The sequence below is a fragment of the Fistularia commersonii genome, chromosome 32 (assembly GCF_037954325.1).
Source record: "Fistularia commersonii isolate RoL2024-O1a breed Wild chromosome 32, RoL_Fcom_v1.0, whole genome shotgun sequence".
Classification (NCBI taxonomy): Eukaryota; Metazoa; Chordata; class Actinopteri; order Syngnathiformes; family Fistulariidae; genus Fistularia; species Fistularia commersonii.
Window position 1 is genome coordinate 10,201,548 of NC_141315.1, and position 27,969 is coordinate 10,229,516.

At 46.7% G+C, this 27,969-nt stretch overlaps 3 protein-coding genes across 4 annotated transcripts; 2 read left to right on the top strand and 1 right to left on the bottom strand.

Annotated features, from left to right (window-relative positions):
* Positions 1–481: 481 nt before the first annotated feature.
* On the bottom strand, positions 482–27,879 carry acsf2 (acyl-CoA synthetase family member 2). Its single transcript, XM_086139396.1, has 18 exons — positions 27,644–27,879; positions 24,953–25,148; positions 22,302–22,430; positions 22,079–22,132; positions 21,183–21,301; positions 20,603–20,765; positions 20,395–20,490; positions 19,708–19,859; positions 18,149–18,240; positions 17,884–17,960; positions 10,793–10,900; positions 10,564–10,715; positions 10,322–10,463; positions 8,699–8,809; positions 8,554–8,622; positions 6,758–8,249; positions 2,379–2,475; positions 482–825 (listed from the first exon to the last, which is right to left on the bottom strand). The coding sequence occupies exons 1-16, from the start codon at positions 27,748–27,750 to the stop codon at positions 8,187–8,189; spliced, it is 1,830 nt and encodes a 609-aa protein (XP_085995522.1). The 5' UTR covers positions 27,751–27,879; the 3' UTR covers positions 482–825; positions 2,379–2,475; positions 6,758–8,186.
* Positions 2,870–4,647, top strand: armc7 (armadillo repeat containing 7). Its single transcript, XM_086139399.1, has 3 exons — positions 2,870–3,069; positions 3,681–3,824; positions 4,004–4,647. Exons 1-3 carry the CDS (start codon positions 2,994–2,996, stop codon positions 4,345–4,347), a joined length of 564 nt encoding a protein of 187 aa, XP_085995525.1. The 5' UTR covers positions 2,870–2,993; the 3' UTR covers positions 4,348–4,647.
* On the top strand, positions 11,011–16,258 carry chad (chondroadherin). Of its 2 annotated transcripts, none has more exons than XM_086139398.1 (4): positions 11,011–12,844; positions 14,795–14,958; positions 15,105–15,268; positions 15,387–16,258. In XM_086139398.1, exons 1-3 carry the CDS (start codon positions 12,059–12,061, stop codon positions 15,244–15,246), a joined length of 1,092 nt encoding a protein of 363 aa, XP_085995524.1. In that variant the 5' UTR covers positions 11,011–12,058; the 3' UTR covers positions 15,247–15,268; positions 15,387–16,258. The 2 variants fall into 2 exon arrangements, with proteins under 2 accessions (XP_085995524.1, XP_085995523.1); XM_086139397.1 differs by having other exon boundaries at positions 11,012–12,844; positions 15,384–16,258.
* Positions 27,880–27,969: the final 90 nt, after the last annotated feature.

A 27,969-nucleotide genomic window follows, 5' to 3' on the forward strand; every position in this document is an offset into this window, starting at 1 on the left:
GTTTGTTTTTATTTGTCTCTTAAATTTGAATTTGTATTATTATATTTAATACTTTCAATCATTTTTACAAATAATTGTATTTTTAAAATATATATTTTGTTATATTTACTTCGTTTGGAAATTTTAATGTGTTATGGATTTTCTGATATTTTTAAATTTTTTGAATTTCACAACTTTATTTTGGTATTTTTCTACTAAAGTTTTCTAAGTATTTCAAAAGAAAATCTGATTTACTTCTTTAGTTTCAATATTACAATTTAGTCAGTGATGTATATTTGTCAAATATGTATTTTAATCAATTTTCTTCCGTTTTCATTTGAAAATATTTTATGTTTTTTCTTAGTATTAAAACGGGATGTAGTAATATAATTTACGATTAGATTTTTTTAAATATTTTCCACAACCCACATTTGTTATGTTGCGTGAATGTCTGCACCCCTAGTGGACGGACGGTGTCATTACAAGTACAAGATGAGCCCAGTTAATATCTTCTCACCTTTAATGAATCAGGTGTGAAACAGAGAGAACATCCGGAAACATTCTTCCGCAACCTCATCCCTCCATCACACCGCCTGACTGGTCCACATCGGCGCGAGAAGACGCCTCGATTCCTCGGCGCCGGGTCAGTCAAGGTTCTGGGGTCGGTTCTTCGCCGACGGGCCGGGTCGGAGGTATCTTGCTCAACCTTCACCTCCTCCTCCTCTCCTCTTCTCCGTGGCCTCGCTGAGCTGCTTCTGCCGCCGCTCCAGGACTTCAAACATCTTCTCCTGGTTCCGAGCCCGTTCCTGGGCCCGCATCTCGGCCACGTCCTCGAAGAACCGGTGCCTGGAGCGGAAAGGGGGGGCGTCGTAAAGCGAGGCTGGTACGATTACAACACAACAAAATAGATGTGATTTTAATTTATTTGTGAATTTCCGCTGATTTCAATTTTCTGCATTTTCTTTTTCAGACATTATTTTCCATTTCTCACAAAATCTATAAAATATTTGATTTTCCAATCCTTTTTGGGGGGGTGGCATTTGAAAACAATGCCTACAAGTTTTCAATTATTTTTAATAAAAAAAAGTCTAGTGATTTAATATATTTTTGTAATATTTAATAGTATTGCTTTAACTGTTATAATTATTTTTGATAAATTTGTACTTCATTTAATTTAAAATGCTTTATCATTTTGAAGTATTTCTGTTGTTTTTGAGATTTTTTTTTTAGAATTGTGACAGTTCTAAAAAAAAATTTAGAGCTTCAGTATTTTTGACTATTTTGGTATTTTTCTAACTTATTTTCATTTTTTTTTTTTACAATTCATTAACATTTCCGATTTTCTATTTTTTTTCCTTGAAAGAATGCATACAGATGGTTTTGGTTTTTCTTTTAAAATTGAAAGGAATATTTTGTTGACTCAGATTTCTCAAATATTTAAATTAGAACACTTTCCTGATTTCAATTTATTTTTGAAACAACTGTATTATAAATCAGTTTTATGAATAATCTTATTTTTAAAAATAGATGTAATTTTAATTTACTTGTATTTCTTCTGATTTCAATCATCTGCATTTGTCTTTCCAGATTTTGTAATAAAAAAAAAATCAGTAGAATTCCTGATATTGCATTTATTTTACTTATTTTGTTGGGAATTTTAAAAGAATGCCGCCTTATTTAAAAGTATGTAATTTCTTATGTTTATTTCCATAGCAAATTTTTTTCTTGATTTTTAAAAATGTTTACAATAAATATACATTTTTATTTATTCACATTTTAAGAACATTTTGACTTCTTTTTTTTTATTCACTAGTTTCCATAGAATTTTCATATTTTTTACTATTTTGGTATTTTTCTACTTTATTTCTTTCAGCTTTTCCCTTCAGGGGTTGCCAGAGTGAATCAACCTTCTCCATCTAACCCTACATAACTCAGAAAATATTCTTTCATTCCGCTTTGGGGAGGAAAATGCATTGCCTAAATAAATAAAATGTAAGACCTACACAAACTCAAGGCGACCTGGAAAAGCACTGGGTGAAGGAATGAGTTATTTTCAAGCAAAAACCAATAAACTGTTAAAAATCAGCTTTAAATCGACCATAAAACTGCGGAATAAGAGGTTCTGCACGGCAGCCAGAGGAGCTTTTTACAGCTTTTCCACGGTGGAGGAATTCAAAACAAACCCCGGGCTCCTTTTTCCTGTAATAAAACATTTCAAACGGGTCAGGTTTAATTGAAACAAAACCTTAAAAAAATGAGGCGGAAATAACTGGCAGTCTGCAGGAAACGAGAGTGAATGGACCAGTGCGTGTTCCCCGAAGCCGGATATGTTCAGCTTTGTGGAATTGCATCAAATATTCTTTTTATTTTCCTAAATATATCAAAAATAAAGGACTCACCGATTGAAAAACGCGACTGCGAGTCCGACGATCAGCGTCCCGAACAAGGCCGGTTTAGCGAGCCGCTTCCCGGCGGACAGCTTGTGTTGTTTCATATCTTAAATCCAAAATCCATGCAAAAAGTGGAAACAATTATTCCTTACATTCGCCTGACCTTTGAGGTGACACACACACACACTCTCACACACTTTCACACACACTTTCACACACCCACATGAACAAACTCACAACTTCCGGTTTCCTCCAATTTTGTAGCTCCGTTAAAATTTCCCATGTACCCATAAAAAAATAAAAAATAAATACAAAATAAAATAAAATAAAATAAAAAAGGCTGAGTAAACAACCATGGGACAAACAATATTATATATCTAATAAAAAAATGATATTTTAAAATGTATTTTCCAGTTTGTTTTTGTTGCGGAACCATAGAATCCCAACTCTGATTTCCCACCGGAGACCGGAAGTAGCCGAACCGCTTGTGTAGCTAGTTAGCTCGCTAGCTAGCTAGCTCGCTAGCTAGTCGGCTAGCGGTTTGTTTACATCCCTCCTACGCTTGGAAGCCGGCGTGAAACGGCTAAACTGGTCAAATTGGGAAGATATTTATGAGACTGAAACATGGCAAGCAAAGAATCTGACCGGTTTGAATATTTACAAAGTCTGGTGACCGAGTTCCAGGACACGGACAGCGACGGTGTGTTCACGGTTCGATTCAGATGAGATCACTGAACACAACGGGAGTCATTTAAATCAATAAATGTCACTTCTAAATTATTTTACGGCCTTTAACTGGACAATTGTTTACTATGGGCGAATTTAAAGGGACGTCCTGCTGGATTTGTGATGCTATTTGGTCTTTATGCTCATACAAATGACTTATCAACTCTGCAAGGACACTATATTGATCATTTTCAAAAATAGCGATTTTAGGACAATTAGCATAAACGTTCTCTCCCTCTAATTTTATTGCTTTTTCTTGACCAAAGTAGATTTTTATCGTTTCATTTACTAGAACCTGTTTAGCCATGTATTCAGTGAAGCTTCTTGTCACTTGATTGCTTTTTGGCCAAAGTGAAATTATTGTCTGTGAATTTGCAGATTTCAAGTCACTTTAGTGGCTAATTTTTGCCATTTTATATTTAACTCCTTGCTAATTTCAATGTAATACCAGACTGATGTGCTTTGTTTTCATGTTTAAACACTGTTTTAATTATTTAAGTTACTTCATTTTGATGTGATTCAACTTTCCGTTGTTATTTTCTCCCCGATTATGTCAATGATGCTAATGCTGATCCCTGGTGTCAGAGGCGAGGGAGCAGGTGTTGGCTAACTTGGCTAACTTTGCGTACGACCCAAAGAACATGGAACACCTGCGGCAGCTGCAGGTGGTGGACCTTTTCCTGGACATGATCACCGAGGAGAACGACAACATGGTGGAGTTCGGGATGGGTGAGTCCCACGTTCGCTAACTAGTAATGACAACAAATCTGAAAAGCTGCCTTGAAATGGGCGGTGAATCCCCCGTGTTTCGCCATGATAGCCACAAAGTCAAAATCGACTTTCGAATTCAAATTCTAAATAGTTTAGAAGAAAATCCTCAACGATTAACCGTTTATCTGTGTCCACAGGGGGGCTCTGTAACCTCAGCATGGACCCAGAGTGTCGCGAGCTCATCCTGCAGGGCGGCGGCGTCTCCTTGGTGACCAACTGCCTGTCGAACCGCAGGGAGGAGACGGTGCTTTCGGCCGTCACCACGCTGATGAACCTCAGCACGCCGGCGTCCCGCGGCGACATCGCGGCCGCCCCCGTCCTGCAATGCATGCTGCGTTTCTCCCTGTCCCAGAGCCCCCGCCTTAGGAACCTGGCCGCCGTCTTCCTGCAGGACTGCTGCTCCCCGCGGCAGGTGGCCCAGGCCAGGGAGCAGATGGAGGGTCAGCAGAGCGCCGTCGGCATCCCGCTGCCCGACGACTGACGTCCGATACCGACTCATCCGCGAACGTCTCACGCGGCCTGAGTTATCCATGAACGCCTCACGTCGTCGAACTGTCGGCTTAGAGCCCGTTGTGTTTGACCGCAGTCCGTGAACGCCTCACGTTGTCTGACTGGTCCACGAACGCCTCACGCTAGCAGCTGCAGGTTCAGGAAGCTCGGAGGCAGGGCGATAAAACCCGGAGGGTTACGGGGCTCGCAAAGGTGTTTTTGATCAAATATCTCATGTCTGTTGACCCGTTGATTATAAAAAAATCAAATAAGAAATAAAAATGAGAAAAGCATGATTTGTGTTAACACTTAGTGTGTTGGGGTTGCTCTGCAGGATTGCCACAAAGTAACTATTTTAACATGGAACTCATTAACCTATGTTTAAAATATACACCAACACCTGACCCTAAAAATCTGCAAGTAAATTAAAATTAGCCGTTGGCAGAAAATCTGATTGAAAACAAATCAATATATCAAGAAGTTACTTTTGAAATGGGACCTAAAAAGTACCTAAAAATCCGCAAGTAAATAAAAATTTGCAGTCGGCAGAAAATCTGATTTAAAGCAAATCAAAATAGAGAAGTTATTTTAGAAATTTGAGCCAAAAATACCTTAAACTCTGCAAGAAGTAAATAAAAATTGGCAGTTGGCAGAAAATCTGATTTAAAACAAGAACATCAGAAAATCTGATTTAAAACAAATCAAAATATCAAGGAGTTACTCTTGAAATTGGAGCTAAAAATACCTGAAAATCTGCAAAAAGTATACAAATATTTGCAGTTGGCAGAAAATCTGATTTAAAACAAATCAAAATAGGGAGGTTATTTTAGAAATTGGAGCCAAAAATACCAGAAAGTCTGCAAGAAGTAAATTAAAATTAGCCGTTTGCAGAAAATCTGATTTAAAACAAATCAAAATATCAAGGAGTTACTTTTGAGATTGGAGCTAAAAATACCTGAAAATCTCCAAGAAGTAAATAAAAATTGGCAGTTGGCAGAAAATCTGATTTAAAACAAGAACATCAGAAAATCCGATTTACAAATCAATATATCAAGACATTACTTTTGAAATGGGACCTAAAAATCCGCAAGTAAATAAAAATTTGCAGTTGGAAGAAAATCTGATTTAAAACAAGAACATCAGAAAATCCGATTTACAAATCAATATATCAAGACATTACTTTTGAAATGGGACCTAAAAATCCGCAAGTAAATAAAAATTTGCAGTTGGAAGAAAATCTGATTTAAAACAAATCAAAATAGAGAAGTTATTTTAGAAATTTGAGCCAAAAATACCTTTAACTCTGCAATACATAAATCAAAATTAGCCGTTGGCAGAAAATCTGCTTTAAAACAAATCAAAATATCAAGGAGTTACTTTTGAAATTGGAGCTAAAAATACCTGAAAATCTGCTAGAAGTAAATTAAAATTAGCTGTTGGCAGAAAATGTGATTTAAAACAAGAACATCAGAAAATCTGATTCAAAACAAATCAAAATATCAAGGAGTTACTCTCGAAATTAGTGCTAAAAATACCTGAAAATCTGCAAAAAGTATACAAATATTTGCAGTTGGCAGAAAATCTGATTTAAAACAAATCAAAATAGGGAGGTTATTTTAGAAATTGGAGCCCAAAATACCTTAAACTCTGCAAGAAGTAAATTAAAATTAGCTTTTGGCAGAAAATCTGATATAAACAAGAACATCAGAAAATCTGATTTAAAACAAATCAAAACAGAGAAGTCATTTTAGAAATTTGAGCCAAAAATACCTTAAACTCTGCAAGAAGTAAATTAAAATTAGCTGTTGGCAGAAAATCTGATATAAACAAGAACATCAGAAAATCAGATTTAAAACAAATCGAAATAGGGAGGTTATTTTAGAAATTGGAGCTAAAAATACCAGAGAGTCTACAAGAAATTACATGAAAAGTTTGGAATTACGGTTAGAAAGGGAGTAACAAGTGAGAAAATGCCTGGAATTGAGAAAAAATAATTATTAACAGGTCTTAACTTCCTCAAAGATGATGCAAAAATCCAGAAAAGCTCAAAACAAGCACAAAATCAGAGAAAGAAAGGAGAAGCAACACGAAGCAAGTAAGTGGGAGATTAAAAACAACTGCGACAAATCATAAAAGTATCTCCCTTTTTTTTTTCTCACTTTAAAATCTGAACTGAAAAATAAAAACCCTTCTCAGGAATCCGAGTTGTAATTCCACTCATCGCCACAAGGGGGCGCCAGAAACACTCTTTCCAGGCGCGTTGGAAGCAGCGGAACACATTCCTACAGTTCGTGACTGCTGAGCCCCCCCTCTTTTTTTCTTTTTCATGCAAACACCACAAATTTGCCAAAACAGGCGTTAAGTGAGCGAAAAGAAACAACCGCAGGTTTCTAAAAACTCACGCCGTGCATTCCTTTGTACGCCACGTGACCTCCGGGGTTGGGATGGGGGGGCAGGTAACTGCGGGCCTCTTTACACTTGCTGTGAGAATAAATGTACCAGGACATTAAATCCAAACCCAAACTATTTGAAATAAACCCGCCGAGCTTCGTCCAAAGAGCCGGGGGTGCTGTTTGTTTTCCCCGCTGCTATTTCTGGGGGCCGAGACCTTCAGGTCTAGACGGAGGAGGACACCCGATCCTCCGGGCCCGGCATCAGGTGTACTGCACATGTACTCGGGTCAGACTCCACAGGAAATTCTTACCAGCTTTTCCACCGTGTGTGTGTGTGTGTGTGTGTGTGTGTGCGATGTTGGCCGCAAAAAGGAAAAAAAAAAAATCTCCATTCCGCGGATCGATGTGTGTGCGAGCGATATTCCAGGGGGGCTCAGACGGGCGTCCACCTGCCACCAAGATCAATAAAAATACCTTCATTCTTCCCGTAAAGCAGGGGGAACACCCACGCCTGGTTTTAATAATGCGGTGCAAAGTTTATTTCAGGCTGGTAGAAAAAGATTTTTATAGCTTTCTGCCGGCGGGAGACAATGGGGGAGCTGTGCGGTCGCCCGCCGTGCTAATATACAGGGGATTGAGCCGCCGCGGTGTTATTGGACTCAGCACGAAAAAACGGGAAGGTTTCAACGAAAAGGCGAACGTTCCGCCTCGATACGCGCTTCGCTAGCCGAGAAACGGGCCGTTGTGACCAATTCGAAGGGTTTGGACGTTTTGGGGAACGGCGGTTGGAAGGGCGTACAAATGTTCGGGGACGGAGATCAAACCGGGAGAGATCTCGGGTTCGACTATAAGTCCACGCTGACCCGCGGGACGAACGCGAGGGGATTTCCCTTGGACCTTCTGGTGACCATCGGCACGGTACGGCCAAACCAAAACTCCAGTCCAACAGGAGTTCCAGCCAAATCCGAAGGAATTTGACTTCGGTATTCCCCAAAGTCTCGCATCTGCGAGGCCGCTGAGAACATTTGGACCGAACTGGGAGGAAAAAAAATCCGTCACAATAAAAGCACTTAATCTCAAAGCGTATCCCTGATTTTTTTAAAAGATTAAAAAAACAAAAAAGTCAAATATTTGCTCATATTTTTTGTTTTAGCTAAAAAAAAAAAAAACAACAACGTAAAATCAAACGGTGATTAAAAAAAAAAAAAAAAACAACTGGGCTTTTATTTTGAAAAGCGGGAAACAGCGGTTTTCTTTTTGTTCGTTAGAAGCGACTCGATTCGGGGAAGGGGCGTCGCCGCCGGCAACCGTCCGTCAATCGAAACGTCACCGGGCTCCCGTTGGACGGAGGGTTGGGATTGAACCCAGGCGGGTGTTTGTTTGGTATTTTCTTTTTCGGAGGTTGGGGGGGTTAGATGTTGTAGGGTGAAGATCAGGCTCACTTGTGCTTCTTCAGGCCGAGCTGGGCCTCCGCCTGCTCCCGCAGGTGGTACTTCTGGATCTGGAGGTAGAAAACGAATCGATTTAAAAACACCGGTCGCCCAAAACAAGAGCGTTGTTGATTCCTCTGCGTTTTATTCTGGCGGGTCGAAGCCCTCCACGCTCCGTCTGAGCCTCCAGGGGAACTCGAAGGAACTCGAGAACCTTGACGGAGCGCCTCCGCCCTGCCCGGAGCTAAAAGGAATCCGCCCGATCAGATACGGCGCCGCCCGACGAGCGTGCAGACGAGCTAATAGGCGGCGCCACGTCTGCGCCGAAGTATGCGCGTGTTTGGCGGCCGTCGAGCCGGGCGGGAAATAACCCACCTTTCCGGTGACGGTGAGCGGGTAGCTGCTCACAAACAGGACGTAGCGGGGAATCTTGAAGTGCGAGATCTGCGGGTTTGAAGGGGGAAGAAGGTGAGTCTTAGTTGCCGGGCAGGAAAACCAGGACGGGAGGAAGTGGGGTCACCTGTCCTTTGCAGAAAGCCCTGATTTCCTCGACGCTGCAGCTCTCGCCGTCCGCCACCTTGACGCAGGCGCAGATCTCCTCGCCCATTCGGATGTCGGACACTCCCACCACCTGACGTGCACGCACACACACACACACACACACACACACATGCACGGTAAAACGTATATGTGATATATGGAATTATAACTCTTTGTGCTCCCCTGAAGTACACGTACTCATGTATGATAGTACAAAGATTTAATAATGTTTATTTGGGCACAAATACTGAGAGGACAAAGACTGGATCTGGAATAGATGTGGTCTGGATGTAGGTCTGGTTGTGGACCTGGATGTGGACTTGATGTGGGTCTGCACGTGGTCTGGATGTGGACTAGATGTGGTCTGGATCTGGAATAGATATGACCCAGGATGTAGGTCTGAACATGGACTAGATGTGAGTCTGAATGCAAATCTGCATGTAGTCTTGATGTGAGTCTGGACATGGACTAGATGTTGTCAACGTGTAGTCTGCATATGGTCTGGATGTGGACTAGGTGTGGTCTGGATGTGGACTAGGCGTGGTCTGGATCTGGATTAGATGTGAGTCTGGATGTAGGTCTGGATGTAAACTAGATATGAGTCTACATGTAGTCTGCATGTAGTCCGCATGTGGCCTGGATGTGGACTAGATGTAGGTCTATGTGTAGTCTGGATGTAAGTCAGGATGTGGACTAGATGTGGTCTGAACATGGACTAGATGTGAGTCTGAATGCAAATCTGCATGTAGTCTGGATGTGAGTCTGGACATGGACTAGATGTAGTCTACATGTAGTCTGCATATGGTCTGGATGTGGACTAGGTGTGGTCTGGACCTGGAATAGATGTGAGTCAGGTTGTAGGTCTGGATGTGAACTAGATATGAGTCTACATGTAGTCTGCATGTAGTCTGGATGTGGACTAGATGTGGTCTGGATGCGGACAAGATGTGGTCTGGACCTGGAATAGATGTGAGTCAGGATGTAGGTCTGGATGTGTACTAGAGATGAGTCTTCATGTACTGTAGTCTGCATGTGGCCTGGATGTGGACTAGATGTGGTCTGGATATGGGTCTGTTCGCATCTGGTCAGACTTGTTTAGACCTGGATGTCAGGCGGATCTCGAGTACCTCTACTCACGAGCTGCACTTCCTTGACTCCAGAATGCCTCTGGACTGACCTGCAACTCCGGGACTTGGGTAGAATGGCCTGCGCCTCCTTGAATACCCTTTCAGTCCTGGACCTTAGGACACTGGTCTACACCATCCAGACTGACTTGCGCCCTCTGGACTTTAGGACACTGACCTGCATCTGTGTGTACTTAGAAGACGGACCTGATCTGCACCTCCTTCTCTTTAGATTAGTCTGGACTGATCAGCAACTCCTGGAGTTTAGGAGAAAGACCGGCACCTCCTTCCCTTCAGAATGAGTCTGAACTGATCGGCACCTCCTGGACTTTAGGCGACTGACCTGCACTTGCTGCCATTGGCTAGACTGACCTGTGCCTCCTCGACTGCCCTTCAACTCCTGGACTTTAGGAGACTGATCTGCATCCTCCTGGACCTCAGGAGAGTGACATAAACCTCCTGGACTTGAGGACACTGACCTGCACCTCCTGAACTTTGGGGTGGGTGTGGAGGAACTGCTCTATTTCTGCAGGGTAGATGTTCTCCCCTCCCCTGATGATCATGTCCTTGATGCGTCCCTCGATGCGACAGTAGCCGAAGGCGTCCAGGCTGCCGATGTCCCTGCAAGAGAGGCAGACGCCGGGCACCTTCACGTCTCTTCCTGCTTCTAAGGAAACTTTTCTTCTGCGGTGTCGGAGAACGGTCGCGCCTCTGGACTCACCCGGTCTTGTACCAGCCGTCTTTGGTGATGCACTCTTCCGTCTTCTCCTTGTCGCCCCAGTACTCCAGCATCACGCAGTAGCCCCGGATCATGATCTCGCCCGTCTCCCCAAGAGGAGCCAGCAGGCCCGTCGTCGGGTTCACCACCTTAGCCTACCGAGGAGTTAGCGCAAGCACCGCCGCCGTCAAACCACCATACTTCAAGAAGTTACGGGCGGAACAAGACGCACCTCGATGTTGTCCATGATGAAGCCGACCGTCTCCGCTTTCCTCTCCATGTTGTCGGACGGATCCGCGCAGAAGGTGACGGGACTGTTCTCCGTGGTTCCGTATCCGATCTGCCCGGCAAACGCAAGCGGTCAGAGGGTCAACGGACCAATCGGGAGCCACCGAACATTTGTATCTTGGACAAATCACACCGAGGAGGCCGAGGACGCGTCCAGAAACTCTCAAGGGGTGAAAGACTTGGAACCAGGCGGAGCTCCGGACCCGTCAACGAACAAATCCTGGCTCCCCGGAAAGTCAGGAAGGAGATAATCTTCCCGATGGAACGTCAGATCTGTTGGGTAAACTCGAGATTCCTGCCTTCCCCCATCAATCTTTTCGATGCGCCGACCCGGAGGAGCCCCTCCCTGATTGGCTCGCCGCTTCTCCTGCTTGTTTTGAACAATTACAGAACCCAGATGTTGAAGAACGGCCTCATTAGCCCCCCTCCGCCCCTTTGAAACCGCCGCCGATCGCCGTACGGAGCAACAAGCTCGCCGCCGTTACGTAACGTTCATTCCTGGGACGATCGAAGCATCGCCGGCGATTGTTATGACTGGCGTCCCGGACATCTGGAGGCCATTACGGCTTATAAAACAGCCGCCGCAGACTGAAAAACAATAGGGGCGTCTGGCGGCCTCACGCGGCGCCGCCATTCACGCGTTCATTTCCAGGACCACACGCGATGTAGCATCGTGCTAACGTTCAACTGTTTATTAGCTTAAAGGCGTTAGCGGCTCCGCTACTTTCCCCGTTCTGAAACTCCAGGTTTTCCAGGGTGCTCTGCCGTCACGCCACGTGCTACAGATGCTCAGGAGGGGGGAAAAAAATGTAAACAAAACTCGGCGGCGGCGTGTCGAGGGTTCGCCGCCGCTGCCGCCGCCGCCGCCGCCGCTCCGGCCCGTTCAGGGTTAAACTCTCACAGACACTTGACTTCCTCCGGCAAACCTCTCGCGCCGACACCCGCGCTTTTTTTTTTTTTTTTTTTCCAGCCGGCGTTATAAATAGCGGCGTGTGTTCAGCCGACCGGCCGTCCTCCGTCTCGCTCTGCCCACCTTTTTCGCTCGATCTTCAAAAAAAAAAAAAAAAAAAAAAAAAATTCTCACACACACCCACCCCCACACACACATACACACCCCCACACACACACACACACACACACACTCCCAGCCTCCGAGGCTCTCCGGACTTTCCCTGAAGACGCTCGCGGAGTTTCTCGGCGGCGTGTCGACATGCGCTGCGTGAGCTGGCTGCTTCTGGGGACCTGCCTCCTGGTGCGGGGCCCCGCCGTCCGGGGCGCCCCGAGCCAGTGCCCCACCTTGTGCCACTGCCACGGCGACCTCCAGCACGTCATCTGCGACGGCGTGGGGCTGAGGAGGATCCCGCGGGTCTCCGAGGCCACCCGGCTCCTCAACCTGCAGAGGAACAACCTGGGCTCCATCCCCACGGGCGCCTTCGGCGACAGCAAGGGGTTGATCTCGCTGCACATGCAGCACTGCCAGCTGCGGGAGATCGGCTCGCAGGCGTTCAAGGGACTCAAGAAGCTCATCTACCTCTACCTGTCCAACAACGAGATCAGCAGCATCAAGCCCGGCGCCTTTGACGACCTCGCCGAGCTCACGTACCTCTACCTGGACGGGAACCAGATCGCCGACCTCTCCAGGGGGATCTTCTCCCCCATGATCAACCTCTTCATCCTGCAGCTCAACAACAACAAGCTGCGGGAGCTGCGAGCCGGCACCTTCGCCGGCGCCAAGGACCTGCGCTGGCTGCATCTCAGCGACAACGAGCTGACCGCGCTGCAGCCCGGGTCGCTGGACGACGTGGAGAACCTGGCCATTCTCCACCTGGACGGGAACAAGATGTCCGCCTACCCCGCCGCCGCCATGAGCAAACTGAGGGTGGTGGAGGAGCTGACGTTGGGCAGGAACAACATGAGGAGCATCCCGGACAACGCCTTCCAGAGCTTCGGGCGCTACATGGAGAAGCTGCACCTGGACGGCATGGGGCTGGAGAAGGTCAGTGTCTCCTCTGTCGCCCGCCGAAACGCAAAAATGGTACTCCGGAAGCTAGCGTGACATTCGCCGCGCGACAAATAAATAAAACACGACTGTTAAAAGTAAAAAAAAAGAAAAAAAAGAATGATTTTGAAGCTACGCGACAAAAACGTCTGAGATTACAGGCAAAAAAACTACAAAAATGTCCGACAACCGTGCAGGGAGAGCGTCCCGATGAAGAAGCGGGGAAATTGGGTAAAATAAATAAAGAAGCTGATTGGACGAGAGGGGCAGCTGCCATTGGTCGACGTCCACCTGGAAATCATCTGATTGATCTGGTTTACCTGCGTTTAAACTGTCGGGTTGCCTAGGAGACACACACACACACACACGCACACACCATCTTCATCACCAATTACACCCACTGGCCACAAGGGGGCGCTGTTGGGCTCCAGCGCCGCCTCCAATCCCCGATTCACCCAGACGCGTCTTTAAGCGTTAAAAAATAGAAAAATAGAATTAAAAAAAAATTATTACGTGAAAGACTGGAGCTCAAAATGAGTGAGAAAACATCAGGGAATTTAAAAAAAAAAATGGTAATATCAAAAAAAATATCAAATTATTGGAGGGCTTGCATGGAGGTTTCTGGTTCAATTCCCACTTTGTGGCCGTTCTGCGTGAACGGTTGCATTTCTGTATTTTTGGCGACGTACGACGACAGTCGGGATGAATGAATTAAATATTAGATTTAAAAAAAAAGACAGAAAATAACCTGAAATAAGAACCAATGGAAACATGTTCGCCGCTGCGGCGGTTTGACCGCGACTTGGAAACCCGTGGGGTTATTTACGGGGAACCCCCCCAAACGCCATCGACCAGCTCCCGCCTGATATTTTTAGCCGGTTTCATTTAAAAAGGGCTTTACTTGCTAATTGTTGCATAAGCCTAATTTTCAGAGGCGTGTTTTCTCCTCCCGCTTTGCTCGGGAGCGACTTGTAAACAGGATAGGGGGGTAAACAGAGGCGGGGGTGTTCCTCGGACCATGAAGAGGGGTATTTTTAGCCCCCCCTCTCTCCGCCGCCACACCTGAATGGACAATCGGGTTCTTTTGCGAGGCTTCCTGGCAGAGGAGCGGCGTGAAAAAAAAAAGTCAGAGCGAAAGCGACGGCCGCGCCGAGCTGGACGGCGTCCATCTTCCACTTACACCTCGCCGCTCCGCTGTGGAAATTTCCAAGGAGCTTCTTTAGCTTTTTTAGCTCCACCTCCATCCAGGAGACGCCGCCGTACATCCGCCAATCTCGCACCTCCGTGACGCTTTTGGCGGCGGGGGAGGAAAAAAAAAAAAAAAAAAAACCAAAAAAGGCGCCGTGTTTGTTCACCGCGGGATGAGAGGAAGCCCTGACAGGAGGTCAAAGGTCACGGGTTTGATCGTGTTTGCCGACGACGCCGTGCTAACAGCGTGGAAGCGGCGGCGGATCCTTTAAGCCACTGTCATAACACGTTAACAACGCCGCCCGTGAGCTCTACTCGGGCTCCGGAGACGCCAGGACCTCTGGCGAGGACCTCAGACGGCCCTTTGTCCCCGAGGACCGACGTTCTGGCTCCTCTCTGAACCTTCTCCTGCCAGGAGCCTCGGCGACTGACAGTTTCCTCCTTGGCAGGTTCTCCCGCCACGTTCTCACCGCCGCCGCATGACGTCCTCCTTCCAACCAGACCTGACCCTTTTCCTTTCCACTCACTGGCGGAAAACATAAAAAACAAGCGTGGGCTCACTGCGCCGAGGAACATCTTGCAAAGACGGGTTCCAGTTTGGCATAAACAACAAAAAAAGGGCTAAAAAAATAAACAAAAATACAGGAAAAAAACATGCTGGCGGTGACGCAGATACGGCGCAACAGCACCACCTAGTGGTGAGACGAGGGAACTGCACGGGGAAAACACCAATCGACAACCTTTTATTCTTCCTCGCAGTTCTCCGACGGCGCCTTCACCGGCGTGACGGCGATCAAGTCGCTCCACCTGGACAACAACAGGCTGAGGTTTCTGCCCCGGAGCCTGGAGCTCGGCACCGTCAGCAACCTCACGCTGTCCAACAACCCGTGGGGCTGCACGTGCCAGCTGGCCCCGCTGCGCAGGTAAGCGGCTACACGCTAGAAGCGCTAATGCTAGATGCTAAACCGCTCCCCTCCGCTCCGGGAGTTCGGCTAACGTTCCGGTTAGCTCGCGCTCGAGACCGGCGACAGGACGGTCGACCGACGGGGGTGTTTGTTTCCGACTCCAGGTGGATGGACTCCAGCCGCAACCGCCCGGACGCCGTCTGCGCCTCGCCGCCCCCCCAGAAAGGCAAGCAAGTCAGAGACAGCGCCGCATTCAGCGGCTGCAAACTCAAGGCGAAGAGAGCCAAGAAGGGCGCGCGCCACTGAGACGGCCGCCGCCGACGACCAGGTCAGTCGGCGCCATTTTTCATTTCGTGGGGAACGAAGTTGAGATTTCCTTATTTTCGGGTCCCGCCTCGACGGTTTGATTTGGCTGCTGAGTTTTTTTTCTTTTTTTTCCCCAGCAGGAGACGCCAGGAAGCGGCCAGTCCGGGCGACCGGCGACCAAAGCTACGCTAGCTCACCCTCCTCGTCCATCCCTTCGCCCGCCACCCGGCGTCACCAGTGTTCGCAGCCCCGACACGTTCATTAGACGCATTCCCTTCTGTCTTTTTTCGCCTCTTTGTCCCGCGGACACAAAAAACACACAAACGGGCCCGGGGCGTCTTGTTGTTTCGTCCCGTGCGAAAAAAAAATGGCAACGCGGAGGTGTAAAGCTTTCCGGGTCGACGTCGAAAAATAAAGGCGCGACTTCAATAAACAAGAGCTAAGAATACCGCCGAGGACGCGTGTGTCACCTCTCTTTGGCGCCCAAAAAAATAACAAAAATACTCTCTCTTGCAGGACCGGATTGGAGGGAAAACAAAGAAACTGGGGTTGGTTTCTATTTTGCCCACCAGGGGGCAGTAGAAGCAAAAAAAAAAAAATTAAAAAAAAAGATTTAAAACAGAATTTGGGAAGTTAGCATTCACGACATGTTAGCCGAAAGCTAATACAAGACATGAGGGGTTGTCGTTATTCGTGTGTTTGACCTTTCACGCTAGCATGTACCCGCACACAGAATCCGGTCATCTGTGTGTTGCCATGGCAACACTTGTGATGGAGATGCAGGGATGGAGGTCGGACAGAAGGAGATCCAGAGCCTCCAGGGAAAGCAGGTTCACCTCCGGCCAGCCCTTGCGTTCATCTCGGTGTTCCTCAGAACCAGCCGCCGCGAGACGGACACGGCTCCTCGCTAACCTCCAGGCTAAGCTCCTGCGCGCGAATGCAACGTCTGCAAACTGTCCTTTCAAAGCTGCAGCTGAATTATCAATAAAACATAAGACGTGTATGTAAATGAGACTTTCTGGGAACGTCCTTGTATTCCGGGGTTCTTGGAGGAGTTTGATCTCGGCGTTCATCTCCAGATGAGCTTAAACAAGAAAAGCCGGCGTAATGAGGGGCGTCGTTTCCCCCGCCGCTGGTCTCAAGAGAAGGACGCGCCTCTTCGAGATACCAAACTAGCTCTATCTGAGATTGTCGGGGTAGTTTTGATTTTGTTTATACCCTTGATGGGAGGGAGAGTCAAGAGCTGCCGGGAAACGAGAAGAAGCGAGAAAACTACCAGCCGGTTTGTGTCGTTCACTCCACATATCATCACCATGTTGGCTAACGTTTCCCCGCACAGCTTCTGTTAGCGTGCACAGTCTAACTGTACACAAGCCACTGGAAACCTAGCGCTAGATTAAATTTTACTTGTTGGCCCTATCATTCAATGTCCTAGCGACTGCCAGCATGAGTTTTAGCAACAACTAGCAAGCTTTAAAACAACTTTAGCCCAAATTACCTTCATGTTGGAGTTATGCGGTTCGTTTACATCTCACGACAGGAGCCTAGCATCTGTTAGCCATCTACCACATGCTCTAACGTAGCCGCTATCAAAAGTTAACCGAGTGCGACTGTTTGTTTGCATCCAGCTAACTGTGTTAGCACACAGCTAGATCATTTAGCCAGGGGTTGGTGGGTACATCATCAGGAAACTTTTCTTTTAAACAAATGACATTTTTAAGAAGCCCTCAAATTTGAATTTGAATTTTTAATCCTCTATATGTTTATAGAGGATTAAAAATCCATTCTGGTTTTAAATATTATGTATATATATATATATATTCAATTATCTTTTTGTCCCCATTTCTTCCAGTCATCTTTCCCTGTTGACTTTGAATTATGCTTTTAAAGGTATAAAATTCATTCTTGCTTAAAATATATATATATATCATAAAATATTATAAAATATTATATCCATATATATATATCCATATATATATATTAAACCATTAAACCAGAATGAATTTTTAATCTAATTTCATGAATTTTTAATTATATATATATATATATATATATATATATATATATATATATATATATATATATGGATATATATATGTGTGTGTGTGTGTATATGTGTGTGTGTGTTTATTAAATATATATATATATATATGGGGTGAAAAAATGAAATTTGGATGAATGACTAAATACATAAAATAAATGAATATATATATATATATAGATACATAAAATAAAATATATGTATATAATAAATGAATATACGTATATTCATTTATTTTATATATACATATTTTTTTTTTACGTATTTACTTATTCATCCCAATTTCTTTCCAGTCTCTTTCCCTGTTTGCTTTGAATTATGATTTAAACTCCGTACTACTAATCATCACAATTATATATCACTACCATGTCTTCTATAAATGAATAAAAAAACAAATATATATATATATATGTATATAAAAATTATATTCATACTTTGAGCAAGTGAGGTTTAGTTAGAAGTTTTTAACGTTCCACTGAACTCCAAGTTCACACTAATTCAGAATTTGCAAGTGAATCCGACCCTTTGCCGCCCTCTAGTGGACCCGAACCCGAACGGCACCCAGGACCAGGAAGCCCCCCGAAGGATCCACTCACCGTCACCCCCTTGATGCCCATGATGGAGATGATCTGCTTCACCAGTTCCGAAGGACACGGCGAGCCGGCGATGACGCCTGGGGAACCAGAGAGCGAGAACGTGAAAAGCCAGGACGGACGCGGGGAACTGGTCCGACGGACCCAAAGGACGAAGGGACGGGCGGGAAGACGGACGGACATACAAGAGAAGAAAGGAAAAGAAAGCAGAATAAATCCTGGTGTTGGAGGACATCACGTGGATGTTCTGCGGCGTCGGCTTCCTGACCTGCCTCCACGGACGAGAGGTCGTACTTGGCCACGTCGGGCTGGTTGATCATGTCGATGTACATGGTGGGCGTCCCGTAGATCAGGGTGCACCTGCCGGAGGGGAGGAGGTGGACAGTTAAGATCTACACTAGGAGAGCCGTGAGGTTTGCAGAGGTCCCACAGAGGACTACGATGTTTTGCAGATGACATTGTGATGTACTCCTCTCCAGGAGCATACCTCCACCTAGCAAGGTGAAGGTATGCTCCTGGAAGCTGGAACAAGATGGTATACATGTGCTGCGTGATGAGAAGGACCCAAGTGGAAAGGTGAAGCTGGATGAAGAAGGTGAAGCACGTAGGGTCAATGGTCCAGAGCAATGGAGAGGGTGGAGAAGAGGCGGAGGAACGTGTCCAAGCAAGTTGGAAAAAGGGTATCGGGCAGAATGAAAGGAAAGGTGGAGAAGATGGAGGTGAGAGCGGCCGTGGTGTCTGGTTTGGAGACACTGAGGAGAAGACAGGAGGCAGGGATGGAGAACGAGGAGGTCGGAGAAGATCAGAAACGAGTCCGTTAGATGGACAGCATACGTTGGAGGTGCTGGAGACGAAGTCAGACAAAGATGTTTTGGACATGGAAAGAGGAGGGATGGAGGGCAGGAGGTCTACAGGATTGGACAGGAAGGTAAATGGAGGCAGATGATTGGCTGCGGCATCTCCAACGCGAGCAGCCAAGAGGAACAGAAGAACAAATAGCGGTATCTTCTGCAGGAGCTTCCTCCTCTTCTTCATTCATCAGGTCAAGCTGATTGGCCGCTCAAAGGAGCAGGAAGTGAGCAAAAGCAAACTGCGAACCGCCGCCCCTTCACATTCCCGTATGACGAGAACTTCCTGCCCCTGGACCGGCGCCAGACGCAGATGTTCCAACATGACAACACTTTCTGTCTGGGCCATAAACCAAAAAAGGAGGCGGGCTGATAACTGATCTTCTCCAGAGAGTTCTTCCAAAATACAAAACTCCCGACTGCATGCGAAGAATTATGATCCCACCGAGCCCCGAATAAACACCGCCTGGCTAAACGGTGCTACTTTATATCCAAACATAACTGATACTCAGGCTCGAAGACAAATTTGGGGGAAAAGTAAACTTTCTGGGTCACCATGACACCCATCACTAGAAGTTGCAACATGTAATACAATTATTTATTACTAAGTAAATAATAATGATATCATATTTTGAACAAGAGCAGGCTAACACTGATTGGAGGCCAGCAGTCATAGCCTGAAGCTAGCTAACCCTGAGGGTGCTATGTGTCTGCAACTCAGGGGTCCTAAAAGGACCCCAAAAAATGTAAACTCCCAGGGGAAGTTTGTTTTGTTTTCTATTTACTTATTGTAAAATTTTCTTTCTAACTGGCTGCAACAAGCCTGTTGCTAATTTAGCCTCCGACGGACATGAAACTACAGTTTTCCCACTTTGATTTCGAGGACCTGCAGCTGTGATTCCAGCTGATAGGGTGCTGTTTGCAGTGGTTGCCACTAGATGGCGCTGTTGAGACGGAAATTTCATGTTGATGCGTTTACCTCTCGCTCTCCAGGGCCGCCAGGTTGGCTCTTCCGTCGTACCAGGGCGTGGGGAACACCAGCGAGATGCCGTGGACGGCCATGGTGAGCCCGCCGCCCACCGAGCCGAAGCAGTGGTACATCGGCACCGGGATGCAGATCCGGGTTCGAGGCTGCGAGGCAGGGAACAGAAAGATCAAGTTGTGGGATTGGAGTTCCTAGAACCTTTTGAGGAACCAAGTCGTTTTTGGGACAGCAGAGGGTACCAGGACCATGGACCTCAGCTCCAAGAACCATCTGAACTCTTCCTCCAAGGGTCCTTTCACAATTCCGTAGGAACTCATAGGTGCTCACAAGCCACAGCCATTAGCAGATGCTTCTTGCGGCCCACGAACAACCATTTTTAAGTCATTAAAAATTAGCTAACGGTGTAGCTGGAGAGGATAAACACACTTCAACTTGTCTGATGGTCCAGGGTTATTATTACTACCATGTTGTCCAGGTCCTCTTCTTCGACTTGCTTGTGGTGCGGCGCCAAAAGGTACACCGGTCCCTACCATGGCCCCTTACCGCCCGTGGGACTACAAAACTACAACATTTCCCAGGAGAAGGCTAGTTCCTTGGACGCAGCTCAGCTAGTTATGAATATTAACCGCTTGTGTCTGAGGTTACGATCCTCAGATTATCCGGTATGCTCCGGTAACTCACCCGCCAGGTGTATCCCATCCGCTTGCCCACAAAGAAGGCGTTGTTGACGATGTTGTGATGAGTCAGCGTGGCGCCCTTCGGCGTTCCCGTCGTCCCCTGCCGACAAACACGACCTAGCGGTTAGCATCACTGCGACGGCAACAACTCCCTGGATCTACTGAGGTCACGGGAGTTTCTTTGCCGGGACAAGTGGTGGAAAAGCGCCCACCGAGGTGAACTGGATGTTGATGGGCTCGTCGAAGGACAGGGTTTTCTGGAGGTCGTGCAGCTGCTGTACGAATCGGCTGCTTCCCGCCTCCATCACGTCCTGGAAGTTGAACATCCCCGGCTGCTTGCTGTCAAGAACGATGACGGAACGGAGCTCCGGGAGCCTGAGGCCGAAGCGGGAGCGGTCAGGACGTTTTACAGATTCTTTGGACCCATTTCAGGAAAAGGCACTGAGTGAATTTGCTGTGATTTTTAAACAAAAAGATCTAGAATATTTATTTCTTTCTTAGACCTGCAAATGAATGGCCCAGAAATCCTGCAAAATAATGCTTTGAAAATTTCTAGTAAATCACAAAGATGTCATAAAGTATTGCTAAGGGAGTGGACAGATAATGAAAGTACGACATAAAAAAAAAATCTAAAAATGTTATATAGAAAATGAAGGTCAAAGCATTGTAAATAAACAATTTCAATAATTTGCAAGAAATTCCTGAGAAAAAGTCGCAAATTCCCCCTGAATGTCGCCTGGACCGTCACCACGGCGACCCGACGCAGACGTCTCGGTGGCGCGGCGTTCACACCTGGTGCTGCGGATGTCGCCCGGCGTGGACGATTCGATCTCCGGGCAGATCTTCCTCAGCACGTCGCAGTATTTCTGCGTCTTGAACTCGGTGGGGCAAACCACCGCCCGGCAGCCGACCTGTGGGGGCGGAGCCAGGGTTCAGGAGGAGGGGGCGGAGCCTCACTATAGATAGATATATATACATTATGTATGTTTATCTCTAGCAGTAGCGGGCCGTGCATTTCACTCTTAGGCCTTCAATAGTGCTCCATTTGGCAATCCACTCCTCAATAACTCTTTTACGGCTATAAAAATGACCTTTCTTCCATCATCAAAAGTCCATCATGGGTTGACAAATCAGCTATTTCATCAACACGACTATATTTGTGTTCATGCAGCGCGCTACAGATGCAGCCTGCTAGCTCTGGCAAGTACACTCTCTGACTATCCAATCAAAAGGTGTGTGAAACGCTAATGTTAGCGGAGCCTTCTAGAAGGCCTTGATGTCACAACTCAAAATCGGGTTGGTTGAAGCAACAGTTTAAAAGACACTTGTTTTTCACTCGAGCGCCTGAATCTGATTCTGCAGGCCTCCAGGCAGATTTCTTTGACTTTGACACTGCCTGGCAACAAGCAATGGCTGAAATGCGATTGGCTAAATGCTTTCATAGGAAAATACATGCCTAGAAGCAGCGCAGCCAGGTAAAAAGCTAATCATGGACAAAATGTAATTAAAATCAGTCTTTGAATATGATCCGTAGGCCAGCAGAGATGGACTTGCAGGCCCTGATGGCCCAACACTGATCTATATATAGATATATATGCATATACAAGAGAAATAGGAATCTAAGGATGCATATTTTCCTAAATATTTCCTTGAATATTAATAAAATCAGAAGGAATGGCAGAGCGTACCTTCCTTAATGCGTACTCCACCTCGTGCTCCTGGTAGGCAGGGTTCACTGACACCTGGTGGTGGGAGGGTGGAGGCGTGAATAAGGGAATAAGATAGCAACAGCCGTGGGATCTTTCTCCGTCAACCCAAAGTTAGTCACAACAAAATTGAATATTTGACTCTATGCAGATGATCACCGATATACATTGATGATCGATGGCCTTCACCACTACCTCCACCCACCAGTATGATCCCAGCCTTGGCTGTGGCGAACTGGAAGAGGATCCACTCGTAGGTGTTGGGGCCCCACATGCCCAGCCGGTCCCCCTTCTCCAGTCCGAGGGCCAAGAGACCGGCAGCTGCCTTGTCCACCTGCAGGAACCACAGGAGAACCTCAGTCACACTGTACTCAGACTACCTTCACAAGTCTGGACAACTTAGATGTTTTTGGACAGTGGAAGAACCTTGGCTTACAATATTAATTTGTTCTTCAACTCCGTTTGCCAACCGGATCAATGTTTCCTGTTGAAAACCCCACTGATTGGTCTGCCAGACATCTTGCAAACATCTTGCACTCTTTGACAACTTTTTCATGGGTTTATTTGTGGCTTAAAGAGTTTTTCCCGAAACTCCGAAGGGTGCTCAACAAACACCAACTACCCATACATTTCAAACCCCCACAACACCCAAAAACTGATGCACCCCAAGGATAAAACCCAAAAAAACGCGTTGTACGCCGTCACTTGCACTGAGCATTGTGATGACGTCTACATCGGAGCGACCAAACAACCTCTGCACAGGACAGCAACCACTCCAGGATGGGACTCCACCTGAAGGACAAGGGACGATCTTTTGAAGACACCAGTGTCCAGATGGTTGAAGAGCAGAGTCAAAGATGCCGTCTTTGTCGTCTCGGACAACAAACAAGGAAAGGTCCGGGACCAACATGTTGGATCTTGTTGGATCCATGTGATCCAACAGGTTTTACTCCTTTCTTTAGCTTCACCTTTTCACATTCCTATCCAGGTGATACCAGGCAGGTGTTCTTTTGTTCCTCAATCACCTCAATCAAAACAACTCCCTTAGTTGAGCAAATCCACCAGCACATCTACATAACAAGCCACCACAACCTAGACACGCCCAAAACCCTGACAGCTGTCCAGTAAACCCTTGTTTTTCACGGGGGTCACGTTCCAAAAAGAACCCGTGATAGGCAGAAACCGTGAAGTAGAAACCTTTATTTTTTTTTACAATTATCATACAATTAGATACTCTAATACATTGAAAAGAAAGAACAAACTATTTTACAGGCTCATTTGTTTCACAAATAAAAGTACTGTACTTTAGAAATGTTTTTTTCAACAAATAACTTCTGTACTGTACTGTCAAATAATGATTTTAATCATCAATGTGAACAGAAGGCTTCAAATTGCGGAGATTAGCTCCGCCCACCGTGACCCGAGTATTTGGATTAAACGGGAGAAAATTAAAAATGATTATGAAAAAAATTACGGACAGTTGCAACCCTTTTTGCATCCTTATTAAAACTTCTTGCTGCCGTCGTCCTTATGTTTTTTTTCTTCCTTCTTTATGGAACGAACGGAAGATTCATTCATTCCGTAATGCCGACCTACAGCCGCATAGCTTTTAGCTTCCCTTAGCATGTCCAGAAGTTTAACTTTATCTGCCATAGATAGCATCTTCCGCTGCCTTTTGGGCCATTTTGTCGCTCCAGAGCGTTTTGTCAACATTATGGGTTTTAGAGAAAGCGAATTTGCACGTACATCATGTAAATTTGTCAAGCTGTTTTACGTACGTGTACATATTAAACTGCAAAGTTATTGACGCACAGGGAGAGAAGAAGCGGAGTGACTTTTTAGCCAATCAGAATGCAGAACACAATGCACCATGCAAATCCGTGAAGTAGCGAAACCGTGAAAAGTAAACCGCGTTCTAGCGAGGGATCACTGTATTCAGATAATCCAAGTGAGTCACTAGAACTGAAGTCTTCAAATCAAGAAACTAAGGTCTATTTTCCAACACAAGAAGATTTCGACAACTGAGAACTTCCACAACCATGTCATTCTTAAGTCTTTCTTAACACCAAACCTTTTGGGGAGCCGTAGCGAGGGCTAGCTTACTGAAAGCAAAGCATGGTAACAGGAGAACACAATGTAAACAAAGCGGAGTAGCATTCACCACTGATGCTAAGCTACAACGCAACAACACAGAATCCTGTGAGTTTACTACCGAGGCTTGTAGGCGGCTCGATTGAAAATTTGATGGGAAACATGGTCGAATTTGACCCCACACACACACACACACACACACACACACACACACACGTATTCGTTCCTCCCTGCTGTTGTGCCACAATACGGGTTCAGGGTGTCACATTACACCCAAATATGTCTTCCTTTGTTATGCAAGTAAGAGCAATTTTGAAGGAATTCTCTCTGTTTTTAACTTGTTTTCAGTGTGTGTGTGTGTGTGTGTGTGTGTGTGTGTGTGTGTGTGTGTGTGTGGACAAACAGTTGTTCATAATTAACAGGGAGACTGGCGAGATTCCTGCCCGGAGGAGGTTTCTGGGTGAAAGTTAAACCGCTTGGAAGGCAGGTGTGCTATTTCAAAAATGTGAAAAAAAAAAAAAAGATATATATATTTTTTTAAATGTTTATTATTTCTAAAGACCTTATATATTTCTCTAGTTGCTTCAATTTTTTCTCCCTGAAACGTAACGCTTTATTTTCCGAAACCCCGAGAAAAGAATAAGAACAACTTCATTTATCCCGAAGGAAATTGTTGAGAAGAAGTAAATAGAATAAAAAAAAAAGTAGAAAATTCAGGAAAAAGAGACACTAAGGTGAGGAGAAACTGGGATTTTGGAGACTCACGTCTTGCTGAAACTGAGCGAAGGTCTTGCGGACGCCGTCGTGCAGGAAGGCCATGGCCTCCCTGTCGGGGTAGCGTTCCACGGTGGCCAGGAGCGCCTCTCCTACGGTGCAGTGAAGCAGCGACGAAGTGGAGGTGCCATGAGCGTAGCTGGTGGTCAGGGTCGGGATGACGGGCGGGGAGTCCACGTGGATGCCTCTGAAATGAAGATTTTTATATGAGGACAAAGAAGGTGTAATAGAGAGAATGTTAACTGCTTGCAAACCCTGAGAGCGGAGTTCCACAAGGCAGTTTTCTTCCTTGTTCTTATGAAAGATCCTGCGCCTTGATGTAGCTTAAGAGTGCCTTTCCCATGTGGAGCAACCGTGAGCGACATTTTCAAGGATACATTTGCGGGAGATTCCTTCTCGGCTTTTAACCCGTGATGGATGAACCATGAGCAGTTGCCAGGGGAGCAGTTTTTGCCCGACAACACTTCGGCACACTCTGAGGAGGCGGGAATTGAACTGGGAATGTTCAGCTCCAAGGACAATCACTCTACCCTTTTTGTGCCAAGCCGTCCCAAATGTAGCCTGGCCCGTACAGACCCAACATAAAGGGAATTTATAATCATAGCAGATGTATTTTTGTAGTCACAAGTACACTACTGGTCTTTTGGACAACTGGAGTACCTCTCTGATCCATCCTGGATCCCCTACTTTTTGTTCATTCTAAAACTTTCCCCTTCAAAAGCATAGTCTACCCTTAAAACAAGGGGTACTGGAAACACCAGCCAGTCCCCTTCTGCCATTTTGAATCCCGGGATCCTTTCCTGGTTGCCGTTCCACTTCAGCGCAGCACTGAAGGGCGTGTCAAGTGTGGAAAGCCTCCCGCGATTGAACTCTTCAAGGCCAGAACATCTCGGGTTTTGGCCTCCGCCCTCCGGCCTGTGAGGAACAATTGAAGGCTTAAAGCGCCTCGACAGAAAGCGTCCCTTCACAGAACCAGACTGCAGGGCGAGACTTGTAACCCTGATCTGGGAGGACTCCAGATCATACATTTTCGGCGCCAACGACCTTGTAATCACATTGGTAAACATCCCTTATCAGCAGGCGCCGCTGCCGCGGTGACACGTAATCTCCCGTCCGATAGATAAGCTAGATGTTACAGGACAGATGAGGCATCCAGGCCGTCCAGTCGCGTCACCTTTTGCCCAGAAGCCGACGTGGACTCCTGTTTCGTTCATAGTTGTAAACATCCAAAGGGCTTGATGGGGACGCTAACACTGCCGACGCTAAAATCGACCGACGAGAGCAAACGCAGGATGGCTAATGTCAATAGACCTGCAATTTTAAGGCTTTAACAACTAGCTTAGCACGACTGCGGCAGTTTCACAGGGACTCGAGGCTTTACCCTTCACCTCTGCGAGGGGCTAAATGTCAATGCTAACCATCCGTCGTTGGGGGAAATGTTTTCCGAGACGGACGCCGCCGACATCGGAGGACGCGTTTTGTGTCTGACGGGGTTCGTAAAAAGTTGCTGTTTCCATGGCAACCACGCCACGGTACTCGTGGAGGTACTCGATAGACTTGTACCCAAGTGTCCTCGCGCTCAATAAGCGCTTCACAATTCAACAGGTCGCCTCCGGGTTGCCACGGAAACCTTCCTCCGGCACAAGCAAGAGGTGAAGGCGGGTGAAACAACAACAAACGGCTTTTCTGTAAACCTCGTCTCTGCTGAACCTTTACTTCCTTCCTCTTGGAAGGGGATTTTCAAGCCTTATTTCGACATGATTCGTCTCATATGGGATCTTCCAATATTTCGTCAACTCGCACAATCACGACAAAAACGCGATCGTCCCATTCGGAGATCCAAGATGACCTCCGACCAACTGACCCGATATCAGCGGCGACATCGACGGGTTTACGAGAATATTAGTTTACAACCAGCACGTGGGTAAGATACGTCAGTAACAACACACACACACACACACTGTGGGCAGCGACTGACTAACTCAGGTGACTTCACCAAACCCTTTAACCCGAGTGTGTGAGGACTTTTAAGGACAACTTCCTGCTGATTCGGCTCAAATTCTCAGCCACTCGCTGACAAATCCAGGGCTTTCCTGACAACTTTTTTCATTTTTTTAAATCCACCCCCCGTTTAATTTTCCTGTTTTTCTCCTACCAAATCTCAGATGTTTGCAAACCACCTGCTTAACCCTAGCAGACCACACACGGGGCAAACTCCTCCCTTGTGCACCCCATTTTTTTTCCCCAATCCTTCCTTTCTAAGGCTGGTTTGAACTTTTGTGACCAGAAAAGCAAAAGAAAGCAGCGCTTCTCCTCCATCTTGTTCCCACCCTGAGTTGTTCTTGAACACCACACACACACACACACACACACACACACACACACACACACACACACACACACACACACACACACACACACAGTAAGCACAAGTCTGCAGGAACCCAGCAATGATAACACACTCCTTACTTTTGGTGTTAAAAAAGCCCCCCCCCCGATGCAAACACCGTGCACGCGGATGCACGCACACGCATCCACGCAAATAAAAATAAAAGAAGTGAAACTTTTGCGCGTAACCCGGTTGTTTGCGTTTGAGCCGCGCCGTCGTCCCGCACTCCAACGCAAACACCGCGGGTTCCCCTCACCGTGCACGACCCGGTAACCCCGCGCACACTCACTGACCGGGAGGCCGCCGGTGATCCCGGTCCGCGCGTCAGGCGGCCGCCCAGCGCCGCCGCCCCGGCGGGGAAGGCGCGGGGGAGGACGCGGGAGCAGATGGCGGAAATCATGGTGCGGTGGCTCTCGGCGTGCGGGGCGCTGCGGGGGGGGGGGTCCGAAACGGCGGCGGGACGCGGGAGAGGTGTCCGTGCGGGGCTGCAGCGCCGACGAGTCGGACCTGGATCCGCGCACTGCGCGTCCCCGCCGCTAGGGGGCGCGCAGTGCGCGGGTCGGCGTTACGTCAATGCGGGGGGGACGTGCGGGTTTCCGGCCGTGACCTTTGACCCAGT

Excerpts from the sequence above, each read along its gene's own strand:
- armc7 (XM_086139399.1), top strand. The coding sequence starts at position 2,994 with ATGGCAAGCAAAGAATCTGACCGGTTTGAATATTTACAAAGTCTGGTG. Across the intron at positions 3,070-3,680 it reads CCAGGACACGGACAGCGACG|AGGCGAGGGAGCAGGTGTTG; the intron begins GTGTGTTCACGG and ends CCCTGGTGTCAG. Across the intron at positions 3,825-4,003 it reads CATGGTGGAGTTCGGGATGG|GGGGGCTCTGTAACCTCAGC; the intron begins GTGAGTCCCACG and ends CTGTGTCCACAG.
- chad (XM_086139398.1), top strand. The coding sequence starts at position 12,059 with ATGCGCTGCGTGAGCTGGCTGCTTCTGGGGACCTGCCTCCTGGTGCGG. Across the intron at positions 12,845-14,794 it reads ACGGCATGGGGCTGGAGAAG|TTCTCCGACGGCGCCTTCAC; the intron begins GTCAGTGTCTCC and ends TCTTCCTCGCAG. Across the intron at positions 14,959-15,104 it reads CAGCTGGCCCCGCTGCGCAG|GTGGATGGACTCCAGCCGCA; the intron begins GTAAGCGGCTAC and ends TTCCGACTCCAG.
- acsf2 (XM_086139396.1), bottom strand. The coding sequence starts at position 27,750 with ATGATTTCCGCCATCTGCTCCCGCGTCCTCCCCCGCGCCTTCCCCGCC. Across the intron at positions 25,149-27,643 it reads GGATCACCGGCGGCCTCCCG|AGGCATCCACGTGGACTCCC; the intron begins GTCAGTGAGTGT and ends TCTTCATTTCAG. Across the intron at positions 10,716-10,792 it reads TCATCATGGACAACATCGAG|GCTAAGGTGGTGAACCCGAC; the intron begins GTGCGTCTTGTT and ends ACTCCTCGGTAG.